The 25,795-nt window shown below is 43.7% G+C and overlaps 1 protein-coding gene across 7 annotated transcripts in view; it reads right to left on the bottom strand.

Moving 5' to 3' along the window:
• LOC126263179 (uncharacterized) overlaps positions 1–25,795 on the bottom strand; it is a 488,493-nt gene that overhangs the window by 403,935 nt on the left and 58,763 nt on the right. For 3 of the 7 annotated variants that reach the window (XR_007546853.1, XR_007546854.1, XM_049960231.1), the window contains exon 1: positions 9,386–9,612. The exons of the other annotated variants lie outside the window; for them this stretch is intronic. Coding sequence is in view for 1 of the 3 variants with exons in the window: in XM_049960231.1 (XP_049816188.1) it covers positions 9,386–9,588 (203 nt within the window). In the remaining 2 variants the exon portion in view is untranslated. Of the gene's footprint in view, positions 1–9,385; positions 9,613–25,795 lie in introns of those variants that run through there. 7 annotated transcript variants of the gene reach the window in all.

The raw sequence follows: 25,795 nt of genomic DNA, 5'->3' as shown, positions 1-25,795 counted from the left end.
CGATCAGCTACCCGATTACATCGACATAGTTTCGGTGTCATTCTTTATGTATGAATATTCCACGTCTGCCTGTCGCAACGTGAAGTGTATGAATATGCATGGTGGTAACTAAAAACGATCAATCATCCGCTCCGTCTGAGGGCCCGTTCTATCACGGGGGCTCTTTTTCCGATGGCACGCCGCTTAATGCCCCTCCGTGAAATTAAACTCCAATTTTCTTGACACAGCTGTCGTTCGTTCAGAGTACTAAACTCGTAGTCCGGAGAAAGCAATTGCAAATCCTCGTTCCGAGCAACTGAAGGGGAACCACTGGACAAGGCTAAGACCGATTCGCAACTCGAAGCCTGTCATGCTCTACAACGACCTCGCTATTTTCGGGAGGTTAAACACCAGCGACAGGAGTCGAGATAATGGGACATTTTCTGCACGGTTCCTTTTCCGTGACACTATTTCGCACAGCGCCTTTTTAACAGCACCTTTATCAAAACTTTGTTTTACCGAGGCCAGCCTTGTAGCCTTGCTTATCTTTGGTGCCGTACCACGTGTCCTTCGTTGTTCGACTTCCACTTGTCGTTACAGCGTCCTAGAAGAGGGCGCAGAGGCTATTGAGAGTGGTCAGATCAGCAAGACATTGTGTCATTCGACATGTACAGTTTATGTCATAATTTTGATAGTCACAGATATTGATGTTACTGGTAATTAGCGGTGTATTAGCGCCAAAATTTTTGTCGGAAATAGAAAAGGATTTACTTGTGAATCCAGACGCTGTCAACTTGTAAGGAAACTGTGAACCAAACACCAATCGTTGCATAGGCAGAGTCTTTATATGGTACTGCAGTAGAATTGCTGATGCGGAATGCTTCGTGTTACGAGAGCTTACATACCTGGTCACGTTGAAACGGATGTCATCTGAAGACATTAAAAAAAAAACAAGACTTGAAGGTCTACATGTCCCGATACCTTCTCATTCAGAAACCACCGTTGGAACCGAGCATGCACATGTTCATTTAGAAGCTTTAGTTCATCGACAACAGAAAATTTCTGACGATGAAGATGCAGCACCTTTCTGATACGGTTCTGAGACTACGATCTTTTAAGTCCTGCTTGCACAGTTATCCGATGTTGTGCTAGTCGTAGATATTAATATTACCTGTAAGTAAAATTTTACAGACATCAGAATCTTTGCAGGAAATAGAAAGATATCTACTCGTAAAGCCGCATTGTTCTGCAGGATATCGTTGACTGTTTTGTAATGCTAGCATTCGTTTCTGTTGTGTTTCTATCGCTGTCTGTGCAGACTACATTATACTGTCACGAAATCCCGGAAACACGTTTATTTTTCACACCCTATATATTTTAAACGATGCTTCACTTAACGATTCAACATGTGGTTAGCACAACAAAAATGGCATAAAAATGATGGGCAATTTTTTTCTTGAGAGCTAATCAGATACAATCAAAATTGTAAAATACAACTTACGAGAAATCAGACTGCTAGAAAAATAGTGGTTATACAACAGTGTAAACGATAACATGCGAGAAAACGTTAGTCACTTATCTACGAAGAGCATAAAACAGAAGGGAAGACAGATGATACAAAGTATTAACCACTACCAGTTATGAAAATTACTGCCGTAACAGACTCATTGTCAGTACTTATAGCAACATCTAGGCTCGCCAGAAAAAGTTTCTCCCGACGTTGTAATTGACAGGTATCTCAGTTTCATCTCGGCTATTTCACAGACGACGTATCCGGAAACAGTACTGTCAGTTACTCAATGTTGTAAATGTGAAGAAACTAGTTACTCGTGGGCACACTGAATAATAAAAAGTAATCCTACAGCTAGACATTCTCTACAATATATTTTGTATAACTTATTATGAGGTATGCGGAAAGTTATTTATCAACTGCGCGCTAAACAGAAGTAAGGACACTGAAAAAAGATTTCGTCTCCCACATGGCATGAGACTGAGTAAACATCAAAAGTGTCTTAACGGATAAAATACTTTTCTCATCCAACATTCATCACGCATTTGATGACACAGTGGACGTGGAAGGAGAGAGAGAAAGTGACACTGCACGAAATAACTTTTGGCGATCTGGACGCCATAAATGCGAATGTATTAATTCAAGCAGGCAGAAATAACACCGGACTCGAAACACAACAGTAAGTGCTTAATATTGCAATACTATAGCGCACCTGAACTAAAATGATGGAACTAGGATGTATTTATCCACGATGGAATGCAACCGAAGGAATGAGACGCCTGTCCCCTTCTTTACTGGTACGGCGATTGGCTTAAAAGTTGTACCCTCCGACTCACCTTTAGGTGCAACAACCTTCGCCTGTATCTAAGGTTGAGCTCTGCAAAACACTGCCAAATACACCTAACATAATACTTTTTGTGCTAGCAGAATGGTAGGAAATGGCTGCTTATTTTCTTATCAAGTAGACATCGGCAAAAGATACCGAACTAATTCAGAGAAGCGATGTTGCGATAGTAAAGGGTCGGCACAGCACACACGGAAGTGTAATACTCGGGGGAATGTCAGTGGAAGAAGTAAGGCGTAGTTCTCACGAAATCCTGTTGGCGAATTTTGAGAGCCTGTATTCGGTGAAGACTGTGCAACACTTCTGCAGCCACGATCATAAATTTCGTTTAGGGAGCACGAGTGTAAGGTAAGAGACATTAAGTTCATACGGTGCTTATGGACAGTTACTTCCCCTTTGCTCAGTGTGCGTATGGAATAGGAAAGAAAATAATGTTGATAGGCGGTACCCTCCATGTTGCTGTGTAAATTGTACAATAGTTTTATAAGTACTATGTCGCGTAGGCCAGATGCAGTTTCCAAGACTTCATCGTAACGGCGTTACGGTTTGGGTAAGTCGCATGTAAGTTCACTTAGTATCCTACTTATCCTGGCAACAGTGTGAAACCATTTGTCATTTACAAGAGAGAGGACTAACGAAACCCTCGTGCAACTCGTCACACAATTTGATATAATATGCTGATCCGAAACCATCTACGACACGCAAAGAGATTGTATGTGTGCAAACAAGGATGTGTTGATGGGTGTATAATTTTAGGTTTAATGTGAAGTTTTCGAGAATAAATACATAAGTAAACCAGCTCAAGAAAAGATCCGACTGTTTAATTAATACTTCCTTGCGAAATTTCAGAAACCATTGGTGGGTTATAAGATTACTCCAACAGGATGTTACAGGAGAAATCACCATGTGCTAAAGGCCGTTAATAGTCTTAATTGAAAGCATCACGTAACCATATACTCTATTCTCAATGATGTTCGAAGTACAGAGCTACTGAAACTGTCAAGAATGCTAACGGCGTTGGTGGAAATAATTTAACAAATTGTTGTTTGATGTGTCCGTTGCCAGACTGACCTGACAGTTCATCAAAGACGCAGCTGTAAATTTGACTTCATCTAAACACAGCTGTATTGCTAACAGTATCTGTACTTATATTTTTCTGTAGCGCGAGGGCAAGTGTTTAAAAGACGGAAATCAATCCCTCAACCGGTTGTAAATTTCAAATCTGGACTATAGTCTGAAACCGCGTCCATAAACAGCAATTCCGTGAAGGATGGCTGAACATGTTCACGTTTAAGCGACCAACACGACTAATATCGTGAAGTTCAAATTGCTTTATCTTGGAAGAGCTGGAATATGGAATACATTTTCATGATTTTCTCTTCAGGATTTTCCCTGTTATTTCATCATCCATCTGAAACGCTGTATTTCATCGCACTCAAATAAAGATAAGCTTATTCATCTCGCTCTGAGGGCTTCTAGTTATATGGAAGGAGGTATCTATTTGGAAAGGAACCTGTTTCCGGAAGCTTAGCACCTCCACACAACGGAAACTTGGTAAGTTTTTTTAACTGATACTCTTAAAAGCTAAGAGAGTGTTTAGTATCAGACACTGATACCAAGTTAGTCGATTAAAGTGTATGTTTTCTCATTGATGGAATAAACGGAAATCAGTTGTTCGTTTTGTCAGTATGCAGACTATGCCATCTTCAAGAAATGCCAGTATGTGTTACGTCTGTACGTTTTTGATTTTGACGACCTAACAGAAATCCAGGTTTTAAATTGCAGGACATTTCCAGGGGCAGATGTGGGCTTTGACCACAATCTATTGACTATGAACTGTAGATTAAAACTGAAGAAATTGCAAAAAGGTGGGAATTTAAGGAGATGGGACCTGGATAAACTGACTAAACCAGAGTTTGTACGGAGTTTCAGGGAGAGCATAAGGGAACAATTCACAGGAATGGGGGAAAGAAATACAGTAGAAAAAGAATGGGTAGCTCTGAGGGATGAAGTAGTGAAGGCAGCAGAGGATAAGTAGGTAAAAAGACGAGGGCTAGTAGAAATCCTTGGTAACAGAAGAAATATTGAATTTAATTGATGAAAGGAGAAAATATAAAAATGCAGTAAATGAAGCAGGCAAAAGGGAATACAAACGTCTCAAAAATGAGATGGACAGGAAGTGCAAAATGGCTAAGCAGGCATGGCTAGAGGACAAATGTAAGGATGTGGAGGCTTATCTCACTAGGGGTAAGATAGATACAGCCTACAGGAAAATTAAAGAGACCTTTGGAGAAAAGAGAGCCACTTGTATGAATATCAAGAGCTCAGATGGAAACCCAGTTCTAAGCAAAGAGGGGAATGCAGAAAGGTGGAAGGAGTATATGGAGGGTCTATACAAGAGCGATGTACTTGACGACAATATTATGGAAATGGAAGAGGATGTAGATAAAGATGAAATGGGAGGTACGATACTGCGTGAAGAGTTTGACAGAGCACTGAAAGACCTGAGTCGAAACAAGGCCCCGGGAGTAGACAACATTCCATTAGAACTACTGACGGCCTTGGGAGAGCCAGTCCTGACAAAGCTGGTGAGCAAGATGTACGAGACAGGCGAAATACCCTCAGGCTTCAAGAAGAATATAATAATTCCAATCCCAAAGAAAGCAGGTGTTGACAGATGTGAAAATTAACCGAACTATCAGTTTAATAAGTCACAGCTACAAAATACTAACGCGAATTCTTTACAGACGAATGGAAAAACTAGTGGAAGCCGACCTCGGGGAAGATCAGTTTGGATTCCGTAGAAATGTTGGAACACGTGAGGCAATACTGACCTTACGACTTATCTTAGAAGAAAGATTAAGGAAAGGCAAACCTACGTTTCTAGCATTTGTAGACTTAGAGAAAGCTTTTGACAATGTCGACTGGAATACTCTCTTTCAAATTCTAAAGGTGGCAGGGGTAAAATACAGGGAGCGAAAGGCTATTTACAATTTGTACAGAAACCAGATGGCAGTTATAAGAGTCGAGGGGCATGAAAGGGAAGCAGTGGTTGGGAAGGGAGTGAGACAGGGTTGTAGCCTCTTCCCGATGTTATTCAATCTGTATATTGAGCAAGCAGTAAAGGAAACAAAAGAAAAATTTGGAGTAGGTATTAAAATCCAGGGAGAAGAAATAAAAACTTTGAGGTTCGCCGATGACATTGTAATTCTGTCAGAGACAGCAAAGGACTTGGAAGAGCAGTTAAATGGAATGGACAGTGTCTTGAAAGGAGGATATAAGATGAACATCAACAAAAGCAAAACAAGGATAATGGAATGTAGTCGAATTAAGTCGGGTGATGCTGAGGGAATTTGATTAGGAAATGAGACACTTAAAGTAGTAAAGGAGTTTTGCTATTTGGGGAGCAAAATAACTGATGATGGTCGAAGTAGAGAGGATATAAAATGTAGACTGGCAATGGCAAGGAAATCGTTTCTGAAGAAGAGAAATTTGTTAACATCGAGTATAGATTTAAGTGTCAGGAAGTCGTTTCTAAAATGGCTCTGAGCACTATGGGACTCAACTGCTGAGGTCATTAGTCCCCTGGAACTTAGAACTAGTTAAACCTACCTAACCTAAGGACATCACAAACATCCATGCCCGAGGCAGGATTCGAACCTGCGACCGTAGCGGTCTTGCGGTTCCAGACTGCAGCGCCTTTAACCGCACGGCCACTTCGGCCGGCGAAGTCGTTTCTGAAAGTATTTGTATGGAGTGTAGCCATGTATGGAAGTGAAACATGGACGATAAATAGTTTGGACAAGAAGAGAATAGAAGCTCTCTAAATGTTGTGCTACAGAAGAATGTTGAAGATTAAGTGGGTAGATCACGTAACTAATGTGGAGGTATTGAATAGGATTGGGGAGAAGAGAAGTTTGTGGCACAACTTGACCAGAAGAAGGGATCGGTTGGTAGGACATGTCCTGAGGCATCAAGGGATCGCTAATTTAGTATTTGAGGGCAGCGTGGAGGGTAAAAATCGTAGAGGGAGACCAAGAGATCAATACACTAAGCAGATTCAGAAGGATGTAGGTTGCAGTAGGTACTGGGAGATGAAGGAGCTTGCACAGGATAGATTAGCATGGAGAGCTGCATCAAGCCAGTCTCAGGACTGTAGACCACAACAACAACAACAACAGAAATTGGTTTTAATGAAATCCTCTGCCCACAATTAGTGACAGATGCCTTATGACTACCATAGTTTTGATGTACGATCTTCTATTGGCTACGATACTATCAGAACCCCACAGATAGTAATGTATAATTGACGGCATACTACTATCTTCGTTAAAAATGGCAACATGATACTTTATGACACCTAATGATCATCAAAGGAGGAAACTGATAGCAAATATCATAGTGAATATGCTGCTCTTTTAACAAATGCAATTTTATGAAATAGTTTATTACCACTTGATAATAGCCCAGGGGCCGAAACTGGTCGTGAAAAGAAATACAAATTTGAACTGAAGGAGCTGCTATTTAATGAAGTTGATAACAACAGTTGCAAATGGTCTGTGTAGACCATGTTGGACCATACAAGAGGTAGAAATCTAGTAACAGAGTCACGTTGGATTACCGTCAGTCCTCAGTTAACCGACTCAGAAGAAAGGAATATATTTTTTGTATTCCTGTTCACAGGAACTACATACCCGTCCGATTAACACTGGAGGCCCTCAAAGTGTGACTTCAGAAAGCGTCTGTGCGCACTTGATCCTCTGACTACCTGTTTGGGGACAGTGAATTTATTAAAATGTTTATCCAGCCAGTGAAAAAGCCTTCCAGAAAGAACACAGAAAAGCTACAAGAAATACGTTGTTGTGTAGGTTCATCTCCGTCTTTTGCAAGTCTTATTAAGACCAGATGCTTTTCGTTTTATTCTGAAGTATCTTCAGTGGTCAGGTTTTTTGTTGTTTACTTGATTCTTCTTTGAATGCCTCTTCAAAGAAACCTTGCGTCGTAATCAGAATAAAACAGGCACGGAAATATCGTATTTATCTGCCGATATAGGGCAAGCGACTCTCGATTATAACGTCTGACCTGTACGGGGATATACATAGTGGATGTACGAGTACAGGTAATAGACATATGGAAGTTTGTATGTGGCCGTGAGTCATGCACGGGTAGCCAAATGGTAAGTCGAAGCGGAAAACCCGGGTCCGGCGCAAATTTTCACTGTCGTTCCATTCAACTGCTGATGGTTGTCCTTGTTCGCAGTTGCGAATACATCTAATGAAGAAGGATGAAGTGACCAACAAAAAACCTGGCCGCTGAAGGTGCTTTAGAAGAAAGCGCAACACGTCTGGTCTTAGTGAGACTTTCACTACAGGTTCGAAAGATGAAAATTTAGATACACAACTTCTATATCTGCAACTGCGGAAAGAGAGACCGAAAATCAAGGAAGACAACAAATACGTTCTGCATAGCGGGTGACTTATTCAGAAAATTCCATCTGACGTTCGAGTAGCAGTGAAAGATCACACTTTTTGCCCTATGTTTGTCGCATAATCTAATAATGCTGAAGTTAGTGATGTTCGAACTGGCACACTGACCACTGGAGATCTTCCATTCCGTTTACCATCCGCGAAATGAACAAAAAAACAGGTGGGGGAAAGGGGAGGACATTCGATATCCATATCGTACGATGGCTTATGGATTAAAGATGTAAACTAATGTGGTACAATGAGAAATTCCGTCTGCTACTTACATACTTCAGGGGGGTATAACGTCAAAGGGGCCGACTTGGAGCAGGAGAGGCATCACAGGACATTTTAATTTCCAGTGTCTATACTTTCGCAAATAAGTTCTATGAACCAGGAAGGATTCAGGATTCACACTCATTGCAGTGGAAGTTCGAAAACATAACAAAATAATTTTTTTTACGTGTGAAATTTCATCATTTTTTCACTTAATAATGGCTGCATTTGTTACTATAGGTACACTTCTCTTCCTAAGTTAGAGAGATTCTTCGATGAATTTTGCACAGCATACATATCATACTTACAGGTGTATGAAACTCTAGAATTTATTTAATTTATGAAAAAACGAATGATATGTTGTATTTTAAACTTCATGTTTAGAAAAAACACAAATTTTGTAGTTATTTCCCTCAATTTTTACCATAGTTTTTAATAGATTTGGAAAATTCTAGAGTTTCACACACCTTTAAGTATGGTTTGTATCCTGTGCAAAATTCATCGAAAAGTGTACCTATAGCAACAAATGCTGCCATTAGTAAGTGAAAAAAATGATGAAATTTCACATGTAAAAAAAATTACTTCGTATGTTTTCGAACTTCCACTGTTATGAGTGTGAATTCTGAATCCTTCTTGGTCATGCTGACCAGTTTTATGAATTTATTTGTAAAAGTATAGACAGTGGTGCCCCTCTCCTGCTCCAAGTCGGCGTATTTGACGTCCTAACCTCATTAACTTAGATTTACGGGCTGTGAGGTATTTGTAGGCGTACAAGGAGTTTGGTCTGACTTTAAACATTTTACACACGATAATAATGAGCGTATGGCATTGGTGGCCGGGAGACCCTTCGCGGGGCGGTTCGGCCGCCGCTCCACAAGTTCTTTAATGCCACTACGGCGATTTGCGAGTGAATGAGGATGAAAGAGACACAACACCCAGTCATCTCGAGGCAGAGAAAATCCCTGACCCCGCCGGGAATCGAACCCGGGACCCCGTGCGCGGCAAGCGAAAACGCTACCGCAAGACCACGAGCCGCGGACTTAAACGCGATGATCGATAAGTTACAAAACAGTGTGTCAACTGTTCGGGATCCCTGCTCCTAGCGCTAACGACACGTATGCCATTTGTCGTAAGGCAACGAAATTAGATTCACTCACACGGAAACAGATCCAAAGGTCACACACATCACGAACGGTGCATCACGCGGTTCGATTTAGAACGCACTCACTGTGGTATGAAAATAAATAAATAAAAAATAACAGAAGGGACAATTACGAACAGAAGTAAAAGAACAAAGTGGCGCTGGTAGCAGACCGGGGCTTTCGCGGTGGCTGTAGGCGCAGGCGGCGTGCGCGCCGTGTGACGTCACGACCACCACCAGCAGGGCAGGCGGCGGCGGCGGCGGCGGCGGCGGAAGCAGCAACAGGTGAAACGGGCCGGCCCCCTCTTTGCGAAGAGCGCAGGCGCGGAGAAGGCGGGTCGCGGCCGCGTCGCCCCGCTAGCGTCACCATCACCATCTGCGCGGCAGTCGGCGTCGGTAGCGTCGGCGAGCGGCTCGGGTCGGCACTGCGAGATGCTGAGCCGCGCTGCGGTCCAGACGAGGGCGATCCTGCAGCTAGCGCCGATGCTGCTGCATTCTTCGCCGGACTCGTTCCAAATAGCGCCTAGCGAGACCAACAGGTTTTCGGGTCCGGCTCCTCTCTGCTGCTGCTGCTGCGGCGGCGGCGACGTCCGCCCGAGACGAGACGGGACCGACTCGCTACGCCAGGAAATAACTTAACCAGTCTCCACTTTTATTTATCACGATTCCGGATTTTCCGGTAGTGGCGGCGGTAGTTGACGAGACAGTAGTTATTGCTTTCGGGATGGCTGCCGATACCGCTCCGGGCCATGCCTGTTCCCTCCCACAGATACACTGAATCTAAATAATATCTCCGGCTTAACGAGGGGACTTTATGCCCCTTTTTAGGACGTTATCCTCCTACCTCTCTCATTCTCTCTCTCCCTCTCTGTATTCCTAGTTAATTATCACTATCTCCCTCTCGCCTCATCTCGGGACCCACCAATTACTGGGTGTTCAGATAATGGGCAGAGCAAGTCAGACCAGTTCCTCCAATTAAAAACCGCCCGCGCAGCATAAAAAAGATGTCGAATTCCTCCAGCCTCGCCCTTGGCTGGACGTATTCAGCGGTGAGTCATTCAGAAGCAGTAGCTTCTTTTGTCTCCCACGTCATCCGTGCTCCCCCTCGTATTTTAATCATCGTTTCTTTCTTCCTTCTTCCATTCAGTAGGAGGGGATTTCCAGTACCCGTACCATCATCCAGATTTACTTGTTCCGTTGTTTCGCTAAATCATTTGCCGGCCGCTGTGGCCGAGCGGTTCTAGGCGCTTCAGTCCGGAACCGCGCGACTGCTACGGTCGCAGGTTCGAATCGTGCCTCTGGCATGGATGTGTGTGATGTCCTTAGGTTAGGTAGGTTTAAGTAGTTCTAAGTTCTAGGGAACTCATACCTCAGATGTCCCATAGTGCTCAGAATCATGTGAGCCTAAATCATTCAAACTAAATGCTTGGAAGAGTTTCTTTAGAAGCACATGACTGATTTTCTTCCTCTACCATTCCTCCCAACATTAATGATCACGTCGTAGACGGGTAGCCGAAAACCCTTTTCCTTCTATCCGTTTTCCTTACTGTGCCACTAATCTTCGAATTACTTTGATGTTTTCGTTTATGTCCTCCTGTTCAGAAATAAATACTGGAGTTTTGAGTGGTTTTCTTACAGCCATCACCTCGTTTTTATTCCCAAAGCACGGCATTCTGTGGCATATTGAAACATTCATGGTTCCTCCCTTTATCACATTTGCTGGCGTAGAACATTTATCAGTACCTTCCCCCTTCAGATGATTAAGTTTTTACATATACTTATTTCTCCTCTAAATTTATGCTGTTAGCTGTAGATTTACATTTTGTCTGCCACATTCACCATTATATAGTTCCACATAATCGCCTCAGCAGCAGAGATTGTTAACATACGTCAAGTCTGTCTCACTTTCATTTTCTGGTGACAACGTGTGACGAGGTCCTCCCGTCGGGTAGACCTCTCGCCTTGTGCAAGTCTTTCGATTTGACGCCACTTCGGCGACTTACGCGTCGATGGGGATGAAATGATGATGATTAGGACAACACAACACCCAATCCCTGAGCGGAGAAAATCTCCGACCCAGCCGGGAATCGAACCCGGGGAGGTAGGATTGACAGTCGTTCGCGCTGACTATTCAGCTACCTGGGGCGGACCATTTTCTGGTAAGGTGATAGGTTGGTCGTGTGCATTTGTGCGCCACATGATGGAGGAGCAATGCATTGGGAAATATTCACATATTTCGACAGTATTACCCGGATGAGTAACAGAACGCTGCTTGTAATTACTTTACCAGGCACTGGTACAAACTCAGGAACCATTGCGATAAACTTCGAAATAATTGAGCTATGGGCCCACACCCCGCTTCATATTTTCCGATTGTTTCATGTCATATTTCATGCATTTGACATAAATGCAACGCTATACTCCACAGATATTTGTTAGATCTACAAACAACTGCCCATTAGAAGATTTCATGTCGGTTTCTTTAGCTTTGAGATAACATCCACCGCATTACAAAAGACATCGGACGCATCCGCTTGTCAAATTTTAGTGCAAAGTTTTTTCTTTATATTTTTCTTCCGATAAACTAGGACACGTTATTAAATTTCTCGATGGCTTCGGCCGGAATATATAGTTTTTCTTTATAAAGAGCAAAGATCTTTCCTACTCGTCAAAAATATAACTTCCAGGTTTTATCGACAATTACGCACCATCTTCGCGTCAATCCTTTAAAAAAAAGTAGCATTTTATTTAATATGCGATCCATTCTGGCTGCAGCAACAGTGTCGATATTTCAGCCTAAAACATGAGCTTCTACATCAATTACATCAATTAATGCGACTCTCTAACAACTTTCGTATCGCCCAACAGAATCAGACAATAAAATGCCCAGGAACAATGTTGTAATATAACTGAAGTTCATAAAATAAATGTCTCAACAAAGTAAAATCCTCTCCATACCAGTACACGGTACTGCCATGTTCTCTGAGTCACTGTCAATATAAGGATCCCAACTTTGGAACAATCTTCCTCGAAAGATTAGAGAAATTTAAATCATTTCAAACTTGAAGAGACAGCTAATGGCCCACCTTCTGTCACAATAACTGTTTCTTCCGGAGCTCGCTCCCATTAGGTACAGAGTTCTCTACAGAAATTGAGTTCTTTCCTAGCAGCCATTGTCACTATCATCCCAATCCTCGACTCTTTCATTATTTCTTCCACTTCTCCTAATACCAAACAAAGCTTCAAAAGTGCCAAACTAATCAATATCATACTTAATGCCTACATTATTTTACTGTGATGGTTAGTGTTCTATTATTATTATTTTCAAATTATTACTTTTTATTAATAATGCAATTATTATTATTGAATTTGTTGTGTAATAACTAAATAATGTCATCCACTATTTTATCATCATTTTAATTTTATTATTATTTTTATTATTATTAATGTCAGTTATTATTTTTGTTAATAATTCGAATTATTATTATTGCCTGTAACTACATAAAACAGCAACGAGTCACTTTTTTTTTGAAGTAGTTACTTATTCATTCCATGAACCGGTTTTCGAACCTTTTCAGGCTCATCGTCAGATGATGTACAGGATGTTATATAGCTGTTTCGAGCATAATGCTGGGTGAAGAAACAGGACTGGACAAGAATGGGAAAGGAAATCGACCGTGTCCTTTTCCAAGGAATCCTATAGACGTATGGTTTAAGAACGGAGTTCTTAAATGTGGATGGCTGTGCAGTGATTTGAACTTTTCCCACGTGTTAGTTAGTCCACTGTCTTAAGCACTGCGATTCCTCACTTGACCTTTGTCAAAATAAGACTCATTCCTATGAATAAATCTTCTGGTGTAGTCAGAACAGAGAGAGTGAATTAATACACAGAAGAACAGCTGTACTAGTGGCCGATAGGACAGGTACAATGAGCCGGCCGTGGTGGCCGTGCGGTTCTAGGCGCTTCAGTCCGGAACTGCGGGACTGCTACGGTCGCAGGTTCGAATCCTGCCTCGGGCATGGATGTGTGTGATGTCCTTAGGTTAGTTAGGTTTAAGTAGTTCTAAGTTCTAGGGGACTGATGACCTCAGATGTTAAGTCCCATAGTGCTCAGAGTCATTTGAACCATTTGACAGGTACAGTGAGAAAAAGGCGAGCTATTTTGTCTGCCGTGTGGTCAGCCCAGGCAGTAGTAAACTTAAAAATTAATTTTAAGTTGTGTTTTCAACGCCGCCGATATGGTATTATCAGAATAGGGCGTAAAACAGGACATTTTGTACTTATTTTGAATGCGACATACTATTGGAGAACTTGTAATTAAATTATTGCGTAAACTATGATTATGACTGTCTTTGAATAAAGTACGGAGTCCTAAAATTTACACTGGTTTAATAAGGATGGAACATTTCCCCCCTTTAGTGTTCTATGGTTAAGAACTGGAAAACGGAAACTCGTCGATCCAAGGAATAACGAACGATACGAGACGAACGCGTTTAACAGAAGATATGACGCAAACCCAAAATTGTATTTAGGCACTTCACACAAAATTTAGTGGTGTTTGACGAAAAGAGGAGAGTAAAAAAATGCTTCTGGATGAATGAAGGGAGGAAAAATGAAGTGAAAGGATAAAGAGAAATTCGCAACTGAGAAAGGAAGTGGGAAAATGACGGAAATTAGTGGTTTTCCTCCATTCCGTCGCAGCCAAAATCGAAAGATGAAGAAGAAATGGATTTTTTAATGTCGGGTATACACGGTAGTCATTGGGTCACATTATCACTGCCCTTGCTGGAAGAATATTCGCTTGATGTAATGTAGAAAACTCACGAGCTGTATCACCTGTATCCGCAGCCGACCGTAAGCCCGAGATTGCCTCAGCTCATCTGGCAATAGGTCATGTAAATCTTGCAGTCGATAACAATTTCGCTAACGATTGCCAGTGCTCAATAACGCAAATTGATTTGTTCAACAGCAAATTATTTTGTAGCGGTAGTTTTATTGGTAGTGGGCACTGATGCACAATATGTACACACACAAACACACACACACACACACACACACACACACACACACACACACAAGATATGCCCAAAGTTGAAAATAGCGGATAAGCAATGTCAGAAAAACCTCCGAATCCTTGTTTGTGTAGCCTGGTCCTTGCCTATTCAACCCCAAAGCTACAAGATGCTTCTCTACATAACCAAAAAGGGAAGGCAAAACGGCTAAATGCGAAAAAGAGGTAAAGGAGCCAGACGGTTTTCGCGCATCACAAGGAGCTAATGGTGACGTGCGAGACATCTTTAATAGTTATTCGCGCGACCTCTCTGAACCGTCTGCATAAAAAGATGTTTATGAGCCCACGGCTGCCCGGACAGTCTCTGGAGAGTGGCCAGCGGATAAAGTCAGCGGCCGTGACATGGCTTAAGCCCTCATTACGCGCGCTCATAAAGAGAGGCACTGGTAACGACTCTCCTATACGCTGGAATGAGCGAATAAGCAGATCCCGACTGGAATGGCCGCTTGTCGCTTCTCCGGCGTTGAATGCCGAGAATCTGTGCCGGACAGCAGCGTCTAGGGACTATTTTTTATCTTGTCATACACTGCATTTTTATCGTTCCTGTTTTTGTCTCTCAAGGTTCCAAAGTGCTGGTGACGTTTTACCAGCACACTTTTCACATTGTTTGTTGCACACTTCTCTGCAACAAGTGACACTTAGCAGTCGCTTCACACGTGCAAGAAGTCAGGAAGCTTTGAATAAATTAACATCTTTATTATTTTCGCCATAGTACTCTTTAAAACTGTCAGAGAGAACGAACCCTGCCAAGGGTTACAAACTCTCTGGAAATCCATCGAGGACACTGGGTTAGCAGCCGGACATGAAGAACTTGAATAATGATAGTTAAAACGAGCAGCTGTGTTGTAATCCAACGTCGTTTATTCAAAACATGCTACCAGTTTCGACGCCGAAAAGCTTCATCTTCGGGCCTCTGTATACGAAACATGCGTAGCATGATAGTAAATATGAGAATACTGACAACAGAAATCATAATTTGTTACTAAAACAGTAATAAATCACATAATAAAAATATACTGTCGTTAGTCATACAAAACTAAATTCAGCATCTAATTTATGTTACCTTATTTCTTTAAAATCCAATAATCACACACTCCAGTGACGTCATGTACCCGAGGGGACCCACGCATACAACGAATTACACCAGCAAGCAACCGAAGTCTCGTATATCTCCTAATGGAATACCTACGAATGCGGGATACACCAGTCATAAAAAGAAACAACTTAATAACGTAATACCAAATGGTTGGAACAAAAAAATGCAAAAAAGACCTAGTTCAAAGGTTCATTGTACACTACGTGATCGAAAGTATCCGGACACCTCCCAAAACGTACGTTTTTCATATTAGATGCATTGTGCTGCCACCATCTGCCAGATATTCGATATCACCGACCTCAGCAGTCATTAGACATCGTGAGAGAGCAGAATGGGACGCTCCACGGAACTCACGGACTTCGAACGTGTTCAGGTGATGGGGTGGCACTTGTGTCATGCCTCGGTACGCGAAATTTCCACACTCCTAAACATCCCTAGGTCCACTGTTTCCGATGTGACAGAAAGTGGAAAGGTGAAGGGACACGTACAGCACAAAAGTGTACAGGCCGACCTCGTCTGTTGACTGACAGAGACCACCGACAGTTGAAGAGGTCGTAATGTCTAATAGGCAGACATCTATCCACACCATCACACAGGAGTTCCAAACTACATCAGGATCCACTGCAAGTACTATGACAGGCGGGAGTTGAGAAAAATTGGATTTCATGGTCGAGCGGCTGTTTATGAGCCACACGTCACGCCGGTAAATGCCAAACGCCGTCTCATATGGTATAAGGAGCGTAAACGTTGGACAACTGAACAGTGGAAAAACGTTGTGTGAAGTGACGAATCACGGTACACAATGTGCCGGTCCGATGGCAGGGTGTGGGTATGGCGAATGCCCGGTGAACATCTGCCAGCATGTGTAGTGCCAACAGTAAAATTCGGAGGCGGTGGTGTTATGGTGTGGTTGTCTCATGGAGGTGGCTTGCACCCCTTGTTGGTTTGCTGGCACTATCACAGCACAGGCCTGCATTAGTGTTTGAAGCACATTCTTGCGTCCCCTTTTTGAAGAGCAATTCTGGGATGGCGATTGCATCTTTCAAAACGATCGTGCACCTGTTCATAATGCACGGCCTAGGGCAGAGTGGTCGCACGACAATAACATACCTGTAATGGACTGGCCTGCACAGAGACCTGACCTGAATCCTACAGAATACCTTTGGGATGTTTTGGAACGCCGACTTCGTGCCAGGCCTCACCGACCGACATAAGTACCTCTCGTCAATGCAGCACTCCGTGAAGAATGGTCTGCCATTCCCCAAGAAACCTTCCAGCACTTGATTGAACGTATGCCTGCGAGAGTGGAAGCTGTCATCAAGGCTAAGTGTGGGCAACACCATATTCAATTTCAGCATTACCGATGGAAGGTACCACAAGCATGTATAACATACACGACCACGAACTTAGAAACGTCCATATGCAATTCCAATGGAATAAAACCAAGAAGCACATGCGTATTAACGTACAAGAGCAAACAATGATCTCCGAAGAGCCCTAAGAAGGCAACCTCAGATTATAACTTACACAAACGTGACAACCGCCGAGCATATCCTTTCATGTCCTTGCTGACGTGGAAAAATGTGGTGCCATTCCTCATACATAGTCGCGTTCGGCGTGAAGTAATATTAGCCGAAGTGCGTAATACATATGTTGAAGTTACACACACCTAAACTACACTGTGAGAGTGGGCCCATAAGGCACTTCATACAGAGAAAATCGACACTGAACCCACTCTCAGTTGCTAATGAATCAAACTCAACCACACATAAAAAAGAAAGAAAAAAAACAAGTGGCAGTTGAAGTCATCCACCGCAACGAAGTGATAACCGAACGCTGCATAAGTACACACAAATTAGTAAGAGCGCGAACTAATTTGCGAAACAAACGATACACTCACACACCTTAAAAACAGAAAGTGGTCGTTAAAAGTCCAGACTAAATGATCCAAACAATCATTCCAACGTCCGCAGCTCGTGGTCGTGCGGTAGCGTTCTCGCTTCCCACGCCCGGGTTCCCGGGTTCGATTCCCGGCGGGGTCAGGGATTTTCTCTGTGTCGTGATGACTGGGTGTTGTGTGATGTCCTTAGGTTAGTTAGGTTTAAGTAATTCTAAGTTCTAGGGGACTGATGACCATAGATGTTAAGTCCCATAGTGCTCAGAGCCATGTGAACCATTTGAATCATTCCAACGCCACATACTGGGAAACTTGTACATAACACACCCACTAACCTTAAACTAAAAATGACCTCAGTAGCCACTTGCAAATAACCAGAACCACTGTACATGTGTTAACCACCACAATAAACATTTTTAGACAAGCATCCTAAAAAAACCTGAAAGCATAAAAGCTTTAGGAAAACTAAAAACTAAATACATATACAGACCGTGGACGGCAAGTCATAGGAATCATACGTACTTGTTTAAAAACTCAGGACGACAAAACTATTGAATATCTGCAGAGCAACTAGTGGCATACACATAATCAACTGAAGCAATAACACGAAAGTACATCTCAAAGGTAAAATGACACCTCCGGGTGCGAGAAACTATCCACAACGCGATGCTTAGTGATAGACAAACAGGACACCATCAACTCAGAAAGATCAGAAAAATAATAGACCTGCACTGTGAGCCATGACTTAGTCCAGTGCAAAACTCCAGGAGGCCATGTGTGCCATACACAAAACCTACGACTCGGGAAACACCCAGCTGCCACAAACAAAAACGTAGTAATCACGCTGTTGGGACAAATATAAAATACAGTAGAACTGACATCTATAGACGTAAGGCTAAATAGTGCAATAAACCACTATCCGTACCATAATGCCGAAAAATAAACAGTGTCATATAAGCAAAACTGTTAAAGGTTAATACAGCAAAGGATTCTACGTGATCATTATTTATGGACCACTGCGACCGAGCGGTTCTAGGAGCTTCAGCCTGGAACTGCGAGACCGCTACGGTTGCAGGTTCGAATCCTGCCTCGGGCATGGATGTGTGTGATGTCCTTAGGTTAGTTAGGTTTAAGTAGTTCTAAGTTCTAGGGGAATGATGACATCAGATGTTAAGTCCCATGGTGCTCAGAGCCATTTGAACGGGTAGATACTGACGCTGTATGTTACTAATGATTACCACAGCCATCGACACTCTGGTCTCTCCACATGATTCGCCCATGATCAACAAGAATGACTTCGTTAACGCGTTCGTCGAACACTACCGGCATACTTACAGGGAAGAGGATGCTGACGCAAGTCCGGACGACTCAATCTTAGAATATGTCACGTGACCTCACTCACACGGAGCCGATTTCGTTAACAGTGCCGGTCACACGAGACGAAGTCGACTACGCAATCCATAAGTGTGCAGACGGCTTACCGATTCAGTTTTACCGAGCCTTCCGGGGGCTCTTGGCATCGTAGCGGTCGACTTTGTTCCAAGAACTGATGATGTGACCAAGCAGTCCTCCATCATCATTCCGGTCCACAAACCATTCCGCAGTTCGACGGTCACAGACTATCGTCCACTCAACCTACTCAACGCAGATTACAAGATGTTCATCTCACTGGCAGTGCGTCTCCGAACGCTACTCCTTCGCGTCCTTTCCCTAGTGCAAATGACGCCTGGGGGACAGGTTAACATACAGACTGCCACAGGGGAATGCCGCGACTTATTTGCGATGGTGGCGACTTGCATTCTCAGCGCAGCGTTCGTCACTATAGATTTCGATAGCGCCTTCGATAAAATGCGACATCGTTTCCTACTTTCGCTGGCAGTCCGCATGGGCACCCCACCTCCTTTTATCGATGTCCTCCAGTGCCTTTACAGCAGTGCCATTTCCCGAGCAAGTCAGAGGACATTTGGGAGGGCCGGTACCCATCTGCTGCTCTGTACGGCAAGGGTGCTCGCTCTGTACTCTCCTGTATATTATTGCCATAGGGCTCCTCATTGGGGCCCTGCCGTCCTTCATACCTTTCATTGCTGGCCATATGCTGATGATCTGCTACTCCCTGTCCGCTTCGGCTCCTAGATCCGAACTGTCCTCGAAATAATTACGCGTTATGTGCCTGCCGCAGTCAGTGCATTAACGTAAATCATCTGCGATATACATCGGACGAGGCCTCTAAGGTGAAGTGGCACCCCTGTTCCAAGCGCTGACTTCCCAGTACTTGGGCGGTACTTTTACCTCTACCGTCACATGCACAGCAGCAGCGAATACATGCAAGAGCCAAGAGGGAGCAACAACAGTGGAAGATTAAGAACGAAGCGCTCAGGTTAAAAAGGGTGTACGAACTGTAGTCTTTCGTCCCTACTGTGTAATCTATGCTTCGAAGAACCAATGAGGCAAACAAAATAGAAGTTCAAGAGGTGAACGGACATCAGTGATAAGATTCGTTGATGAATTGCTATTCTCAGTGAAAGTGAAGAGAAATTACAGGACTTGTTGAAAGGAATGAACAGTCTAATCAATACGGAACATGGATTGAGAGTAAACCAAAGAAAGACGAAACCAATGACAAGTGCCAGAAATGAGAATAGCAATAAATTTAGCATCAAAATTGGCCATCACGAAGCAGACGAAGTTAATGAATTCTTCTACCTTGGAAACGAAATATCCTTGACGAACGAAGACAGGAGGACACAAAAAGCAGACTAGCATAGACAAAGAGAGCATTGCTTGCCAAAATAAGTCTTCTATTATCAAAAATGTGCCTCAATTTGAGGAAGGAATTTCCGAGTATATACGTTTGGAGCACAGCATTGTGTAATAGTGAATCATGGACTGTAGGAAAACTATAAGAAAAGAGTATTGAAAAATTTGATATAGGGTGCTACAGAAGATGTTAGAAATTAGGTAAGGAATGAGGAGATTCTCCTCAGAATCGGCGAATAAAGGAAAAAAGTGACAAGAAGAAGGGATAGGATGATAGGACATGCGTTAAGATATCCGGGAATAGCTTGGATAATACTACAAGGAACTGCAGAGGGTTACAACTGTAGAGGAAGACAGAAATTGGAATACATCTAGCAAATAATTGAGGGCGTTGACTGGTAGGTTGCAAGTGGTACTTTGACATCGAGAGGTTGGCACAGAAGAGGAATTCGTGGCTGACCGTATCAAACCTATCAGAAAACTGATGACTCAAAGAAAAAAGGTACCTGTATTTTTCGTACGTTTCAATTGAGAAGACCTTCCATACCAACCTGGAGGAAGATGGCGTATTGGCAAACGGCTTCCAACGCCTCTTCATGGACCCAGACTTCGCAGTGATGGATGGTTATGCTCGACCTCATAGAGCACAGGAGGTTGATGACTTTTTATTTGGGGGGGGGGGGGGAGGGGGGCAACGGAAGTTACTGCATGTATGGCGTTGCCTGCTCGCTCTCCCGATTTGAATCCCGTAGAGCATGTCTGGGATGCACTAGGGAGACGGGATGCATCACGACACCATCCACCAACCACTCTCCAAGACTTGTGAGCAGCTATGCAGGAAGAATGGGCGTTATTGCATCAACATGAGACTGATGACATCATTCGCGTCGTTGTCAGGCCTGTATTGGTGCCAGATGGGGGTCAGACCCCATACTGAGCACGTTAATCATTTGTCAGAATGTGTGTGGAAATCCGTTAAGTTGGAAAAAAATGAAGAACATTTTTGTCTATCGTTATGCATGTTGCCGTTGATTACGTTCTGTGTTCTTTACATTTTTTCTACTTTACTATCACCTGTTTATTTTGTTTTGTGGCAAAATAAACGCAACCTTGCAACATTTGCATTTGTTGCTTTAATTTTGGACACCAGTGCATTTCTATCCTGGAAACCTGATATGATTGAACCTTATCATTCACCATCAAACCATTTATTTGGGACATATGCAGTTTCCTCTTAGTTACAGCAGCAATCAGTAAAATAGAGATAAATTACTACTTCTACTTCTTTTTTTCCTCCGCATGAATACTATCAAGTATGGGGTCCTCTGTTCTCCAACATTTGGCAGATTTACTTTAGTTAACTTCTATCGCCGTAGTCGTCAATACCTGAGGGAGGGGAGTCGTGTGAGCTACCTGTCTGTGAATCGTGTCTTTTGTTCTGTATGTGAATGTATTTTGACTTTTTGTGTATCGTATTTTCTGAGGCGGAAACTGGATATCATCACAGCATTTGTGTAAACACGTATGTGCATGCCCGCCACTCCTCATCCCCCCCTCCCCCCATAAAAAACTCCATTTGGATGTCCTGTGGACTGCGCTTAGTAAAGGGCGAGGAAATGTCCACTACCTATTTGTCAGAACTCCTCAACTTGCCCGGCAGGTAGAACAAGAGGGGTCTCTTACGTGGTGTTTCACTTTATAACGACTGCTGATAAGAGCACTGGAGATTCTCTAACAAGCACTGTAATACCAAAATTTTTACAGTCGGAAACTACCAATGTTTCTCGTGCTCTCTTCTTCACCTGAGTCTTTTGTACTTTTAAACAAACGTCACCTGAAGCTCAATATTGACGATCGTTTGATCTAAGCACCTTGCAGTCTTTGGTCTCACGCATTCCTCGGAAATTTCAGTTTGGAACAGTTCCCAATCGCAGTCCTGTCTATTCTGTTTCTCTTTATGACATGCGAGCCAACTTCTTAGTGGACACTTGGCTTAACGCGGATTGCCGTTTACGCAGCTGTAAGCACTAAAGCTCAGTAAAAGAAAGTTACGGTCGTACTAAGGGTGATTGTTCAAGGGGTCATCCACTGCAGTGGGCAAAGACATTCGGAGTGCATGTAAGCCATAGCTTACAAGTGGATGAGGACTTATGGGGAGCAGATAGATCTTGACTTACGAGCAATTTCCAGGACTCATTGAGTCCTCGGTCTTCTGACTGGTGTGACGCGGCTTGCCACGAATTTCTCTCCTGTGCCAACCTCTTCATCTCGAAGTAGCACTTACTCTCTAAAGTTGCATGTTCTATGAGGTTTCGGGATTGCAGCCGTATCATGTTGACTTCTTGCCGCAATGTTCAGGCTGGCGATTTTTCTACCATCTTCAGGTGAATGTGGCGGATACTCACCTGAACATGGCTCAACAGTTGCCAGCCGAGATATTGCGGCAAGAAGTCAACATGATCCGGCTGCAATTAGGAACCCTCATAGAATATTCAGTACGCCGGGAATACTTCAATAATTACACTTGGATGTATTCCAATTTCTTTCTTCCTCCACAGTTTTAACCCTCTAGAAATCCCTGCAATACCATAGAAACTATTCCACGACGTCCTAACATACATCGTATCATACATTCCCTTCTTCTTCTCTTTTCATTGATTTCTTTCTTCGCCTAATTTCAGGAGAACCTTCTCATTCCTTACCATACCAGTCCACATAATTCTTAACATTCTCTGTAGTACACTACCTCAACCGTTTCGATTCTCCTCTTTTCCTGTTTTCCTAAGTTCATGATTCAGTACTATACAATCCTGCGCTCCAAACGTATATTCTCAGAAATTTCTTCTTCAAACGAAGGCCTTTGTTTGATACTAGTGGACATCTTTTCACCACTAACGTCCTCTCCCCCTGTGCTAGTCTACCTTTTATGTCCTCCTTGCTTCATCTGTCATGGGTATTTTGAATGAAAGGTAACAGAATTCTTTACGTTCATCTATTCTGTAATCACAAATTTTGATGGTAAGTTTATTGCCATTCTCTTTCATGCTGCTTCACATCACCTTCGTCTTCCTGCAGTTTATTCTCAATCCGCATTACGCACTCATTAGATTGTTCATTCCTTCCAATAAGTGCTCCATTTCTCTTCACTTTCACTGAGGAAAGCAATATCACTAGCGAATATTGTCATTGATACCCTTTCGCCTTGAATTTAATACCACATTTGAACTGTATATTTATTTCCGTCATTGTTTTTTCGATGTTTTGATTAAACAGTAGGGGCAGAAGTCTACTTCCTGTTAGACTCAGCCGGCCGGTAAGGCCGAGCGGTTCTAGTCGCTTCAGTCTGGAACCGCGCGACCGCTACGCTCACATGTTCGAATCCTGCTTCGGGCATGGATGTGTGTGATGTCCTTAGGTTAGTTAGGTTTAAGTAGTTCTAAGTTCTAGGGGACTGATGACCTCAGATGTTAAGTCGCATAGTGCTCAGAGCCAGCCTGTTATACTCAGTTTTTAATCCCACCATACGAGGATGAACCTGTCGATTCCAAACCAGTAGCAACACTGTTTGCGTAAATGAGTATCTTTATTAACAATTGCCGGTTGCTGAATTGTTTTCTGAGATAATCAAATTTTATTTCCTACACTGCCGCGGTTTCAACAAAGACGGTTTGCGACAAAATAGCAGAAAGAAAGTATTTGTTCAAGTTGTCACTAATACTGAGGCACTATGTTTTATTTGTTATAACACAAGAGCAGAAATACAACATTAAGTTTTTTACAAGTAGAAGTGTAGAGAAGGAAAACTTCTTCTCATATCTTTCAAATTTTGGATATCGATAGGGAAGCGCAGCTTGGCACGTAGACGACGAGCCATCTACTAACGCATAATAATAATAAAAAAATTCTCCATGGTTTGACGGCCGGGGTGGCCGAGCGGTTCTAGGCGCTACAGTCTGGAACCGCTTGATCGCTACGGTCGCAGGTTGGAATACTGCCTCGGGCATGGATGTGTGTGATGTCCTTAGGTTAGTTAGGTTTAAGTAGTTCTAAGTTCTAGGGGACTGATAATCTCAGAAGTCCCATAGTGCTCAGAGCCATTTGAACCATTTCTCCACGGTTTGGCACCTCAGTTAAATAGCGGGACATGCAACATAGTCCTTAGCACACAACAGCACTGAAAATGCGTTAGAACGTTTTCCGTTTCTACTCTTTAGATTTAATTATGGATCATCCTGGAGAACCAATGAGGCTGTCACGGCAGAGGTCACCGGCACCGCGCTGGCCTTCCGAAGTGACGTCGTCGCTTTCGGTTAGGCGGTTCCCGCTAGCGACGCCGTCGCCAGCGCCGCCTTGCCTCAGTTTTTACCGGCTCGCTCCAACGGTCTGCCCGCAGACAATACTGAAAGTGGGAGCGCTATGGCCGCGCGTCCCTTTTCTTGCGCGGCGTCCCGTCGACCTCTAGTTAGGAGCTCCGGCACGCCGCCGTCGGGAATCGCGAGGCGACCCGCGGCCCGCAGTAAATACCCGAGCGCAGCCGCAGCCGCAGCCGCCGTTTCTTTGGGCGCCGCCGCCTCCGTTCCGAGAAGTCCGGCCGACGCCCTACATGGCCGGCGAGCGTGCCCCGGCGACGCGTCTTCCATTATTCAACACCGCCGGCCGAAGCAGCAGCAGCCACCTCCTCGAAAATTGATGCCTCCCTCCTACCCCTCCCATCCCCTTCTCTTCCTCCTCTTCTCCTCATCCTGTGCCTACTCCTCCTCCTCCTCCTCCTCCTCTTCATCCTCCGCCGCCGCCGCCTCCGCCCCGATTACGTCCGCGGCAGCACCGGCGAGACTTTAATTTCCTATTAAAATATGCGGCGGAAGAGGCGGTGCGCCTTGTTCGGGACTCGTATAATCGCCGCTCCTATCAGTCAACAAAATGCGTCCGTAATTTCGGCGCGCTGCTTGCGTACGTCATCGTTGTGCGCTCACCCTTACCCCCTCCCACTACCCACGTAAAATTCAGAGTATTTCGGGGAATAACGCAGTGTCCTATAGCTGCCAGCATCGGATACCGTAAACGGCGTACCATTCACATCTGTCCACAAACTACGAATGTGGCCCTTTGCTTACAAACGACCATGGACGTCACTGTTGAGAAATGACAAAAAAACAAAAAAAAAAAAAAAAAGAAAAAGGTTCAAATGGCTCTGAGCACTATGGGATTTAACATCTGAGGTCATCAGTCCCCTAGAACTTAGAACTACTTATACCTAACTAACCTAAGGACATCACACACATCCATGCCCAAGGCAGGATTTGAACCTGCGACCGTAGCGGTCGCGCGGTTCCAAACTGAAGCGCCTAGAACCGCTCGGCCACATCGGCCGGCGGGAAATGACATTACTACGGTTATTTGTTGCTGTTAAAATATCACCTCATATTCAACAAGATTTCGGGCTTGCAGCCGGTCGTCGTTAGCTTTCATCCACGATATTTCGACTGGACAACGGCCAGCCATCCTCAGGTGAGCCATCGAAGACTGACGAAGACGTCCTCCGTTCCGCAATATGTAGCGTGCAGCGAGTATTCCGCACAAGCGTCAAAATTATATTGACAGACGAACCACACGTCCCGCCGGCAGCACCCTCGCTGGTGGAACTGCTGTCTTCGGCGTTGTCAATTGCCGCGGCCATCGGAGTACTCTGACGTCTTCGTCTGGAGCAGATGTTAGAGATGACGGGGTTCCACGCATTATCTAGCTAGTAGCCATTGTCACGG

This window comes from Schistocerca nitens, chromosome 6 (genome assembly GCF_023898315.1).
Source record: "Schistocerca nitens isolate TAMUIC-IGC-003100 chromosome 6, iqSchNite1.1, whole genome shotgun sequence".
Classification (NCBI taxonomy): Eukaryota; Metazoa; Arthropoda; class Insecta; order Orthoptera; family Acrididae; genus Schistocerca; species Schistocerca nitens.
This window is presented reverse-complemented; position numbering and strand designations above follow the sequence as displayed.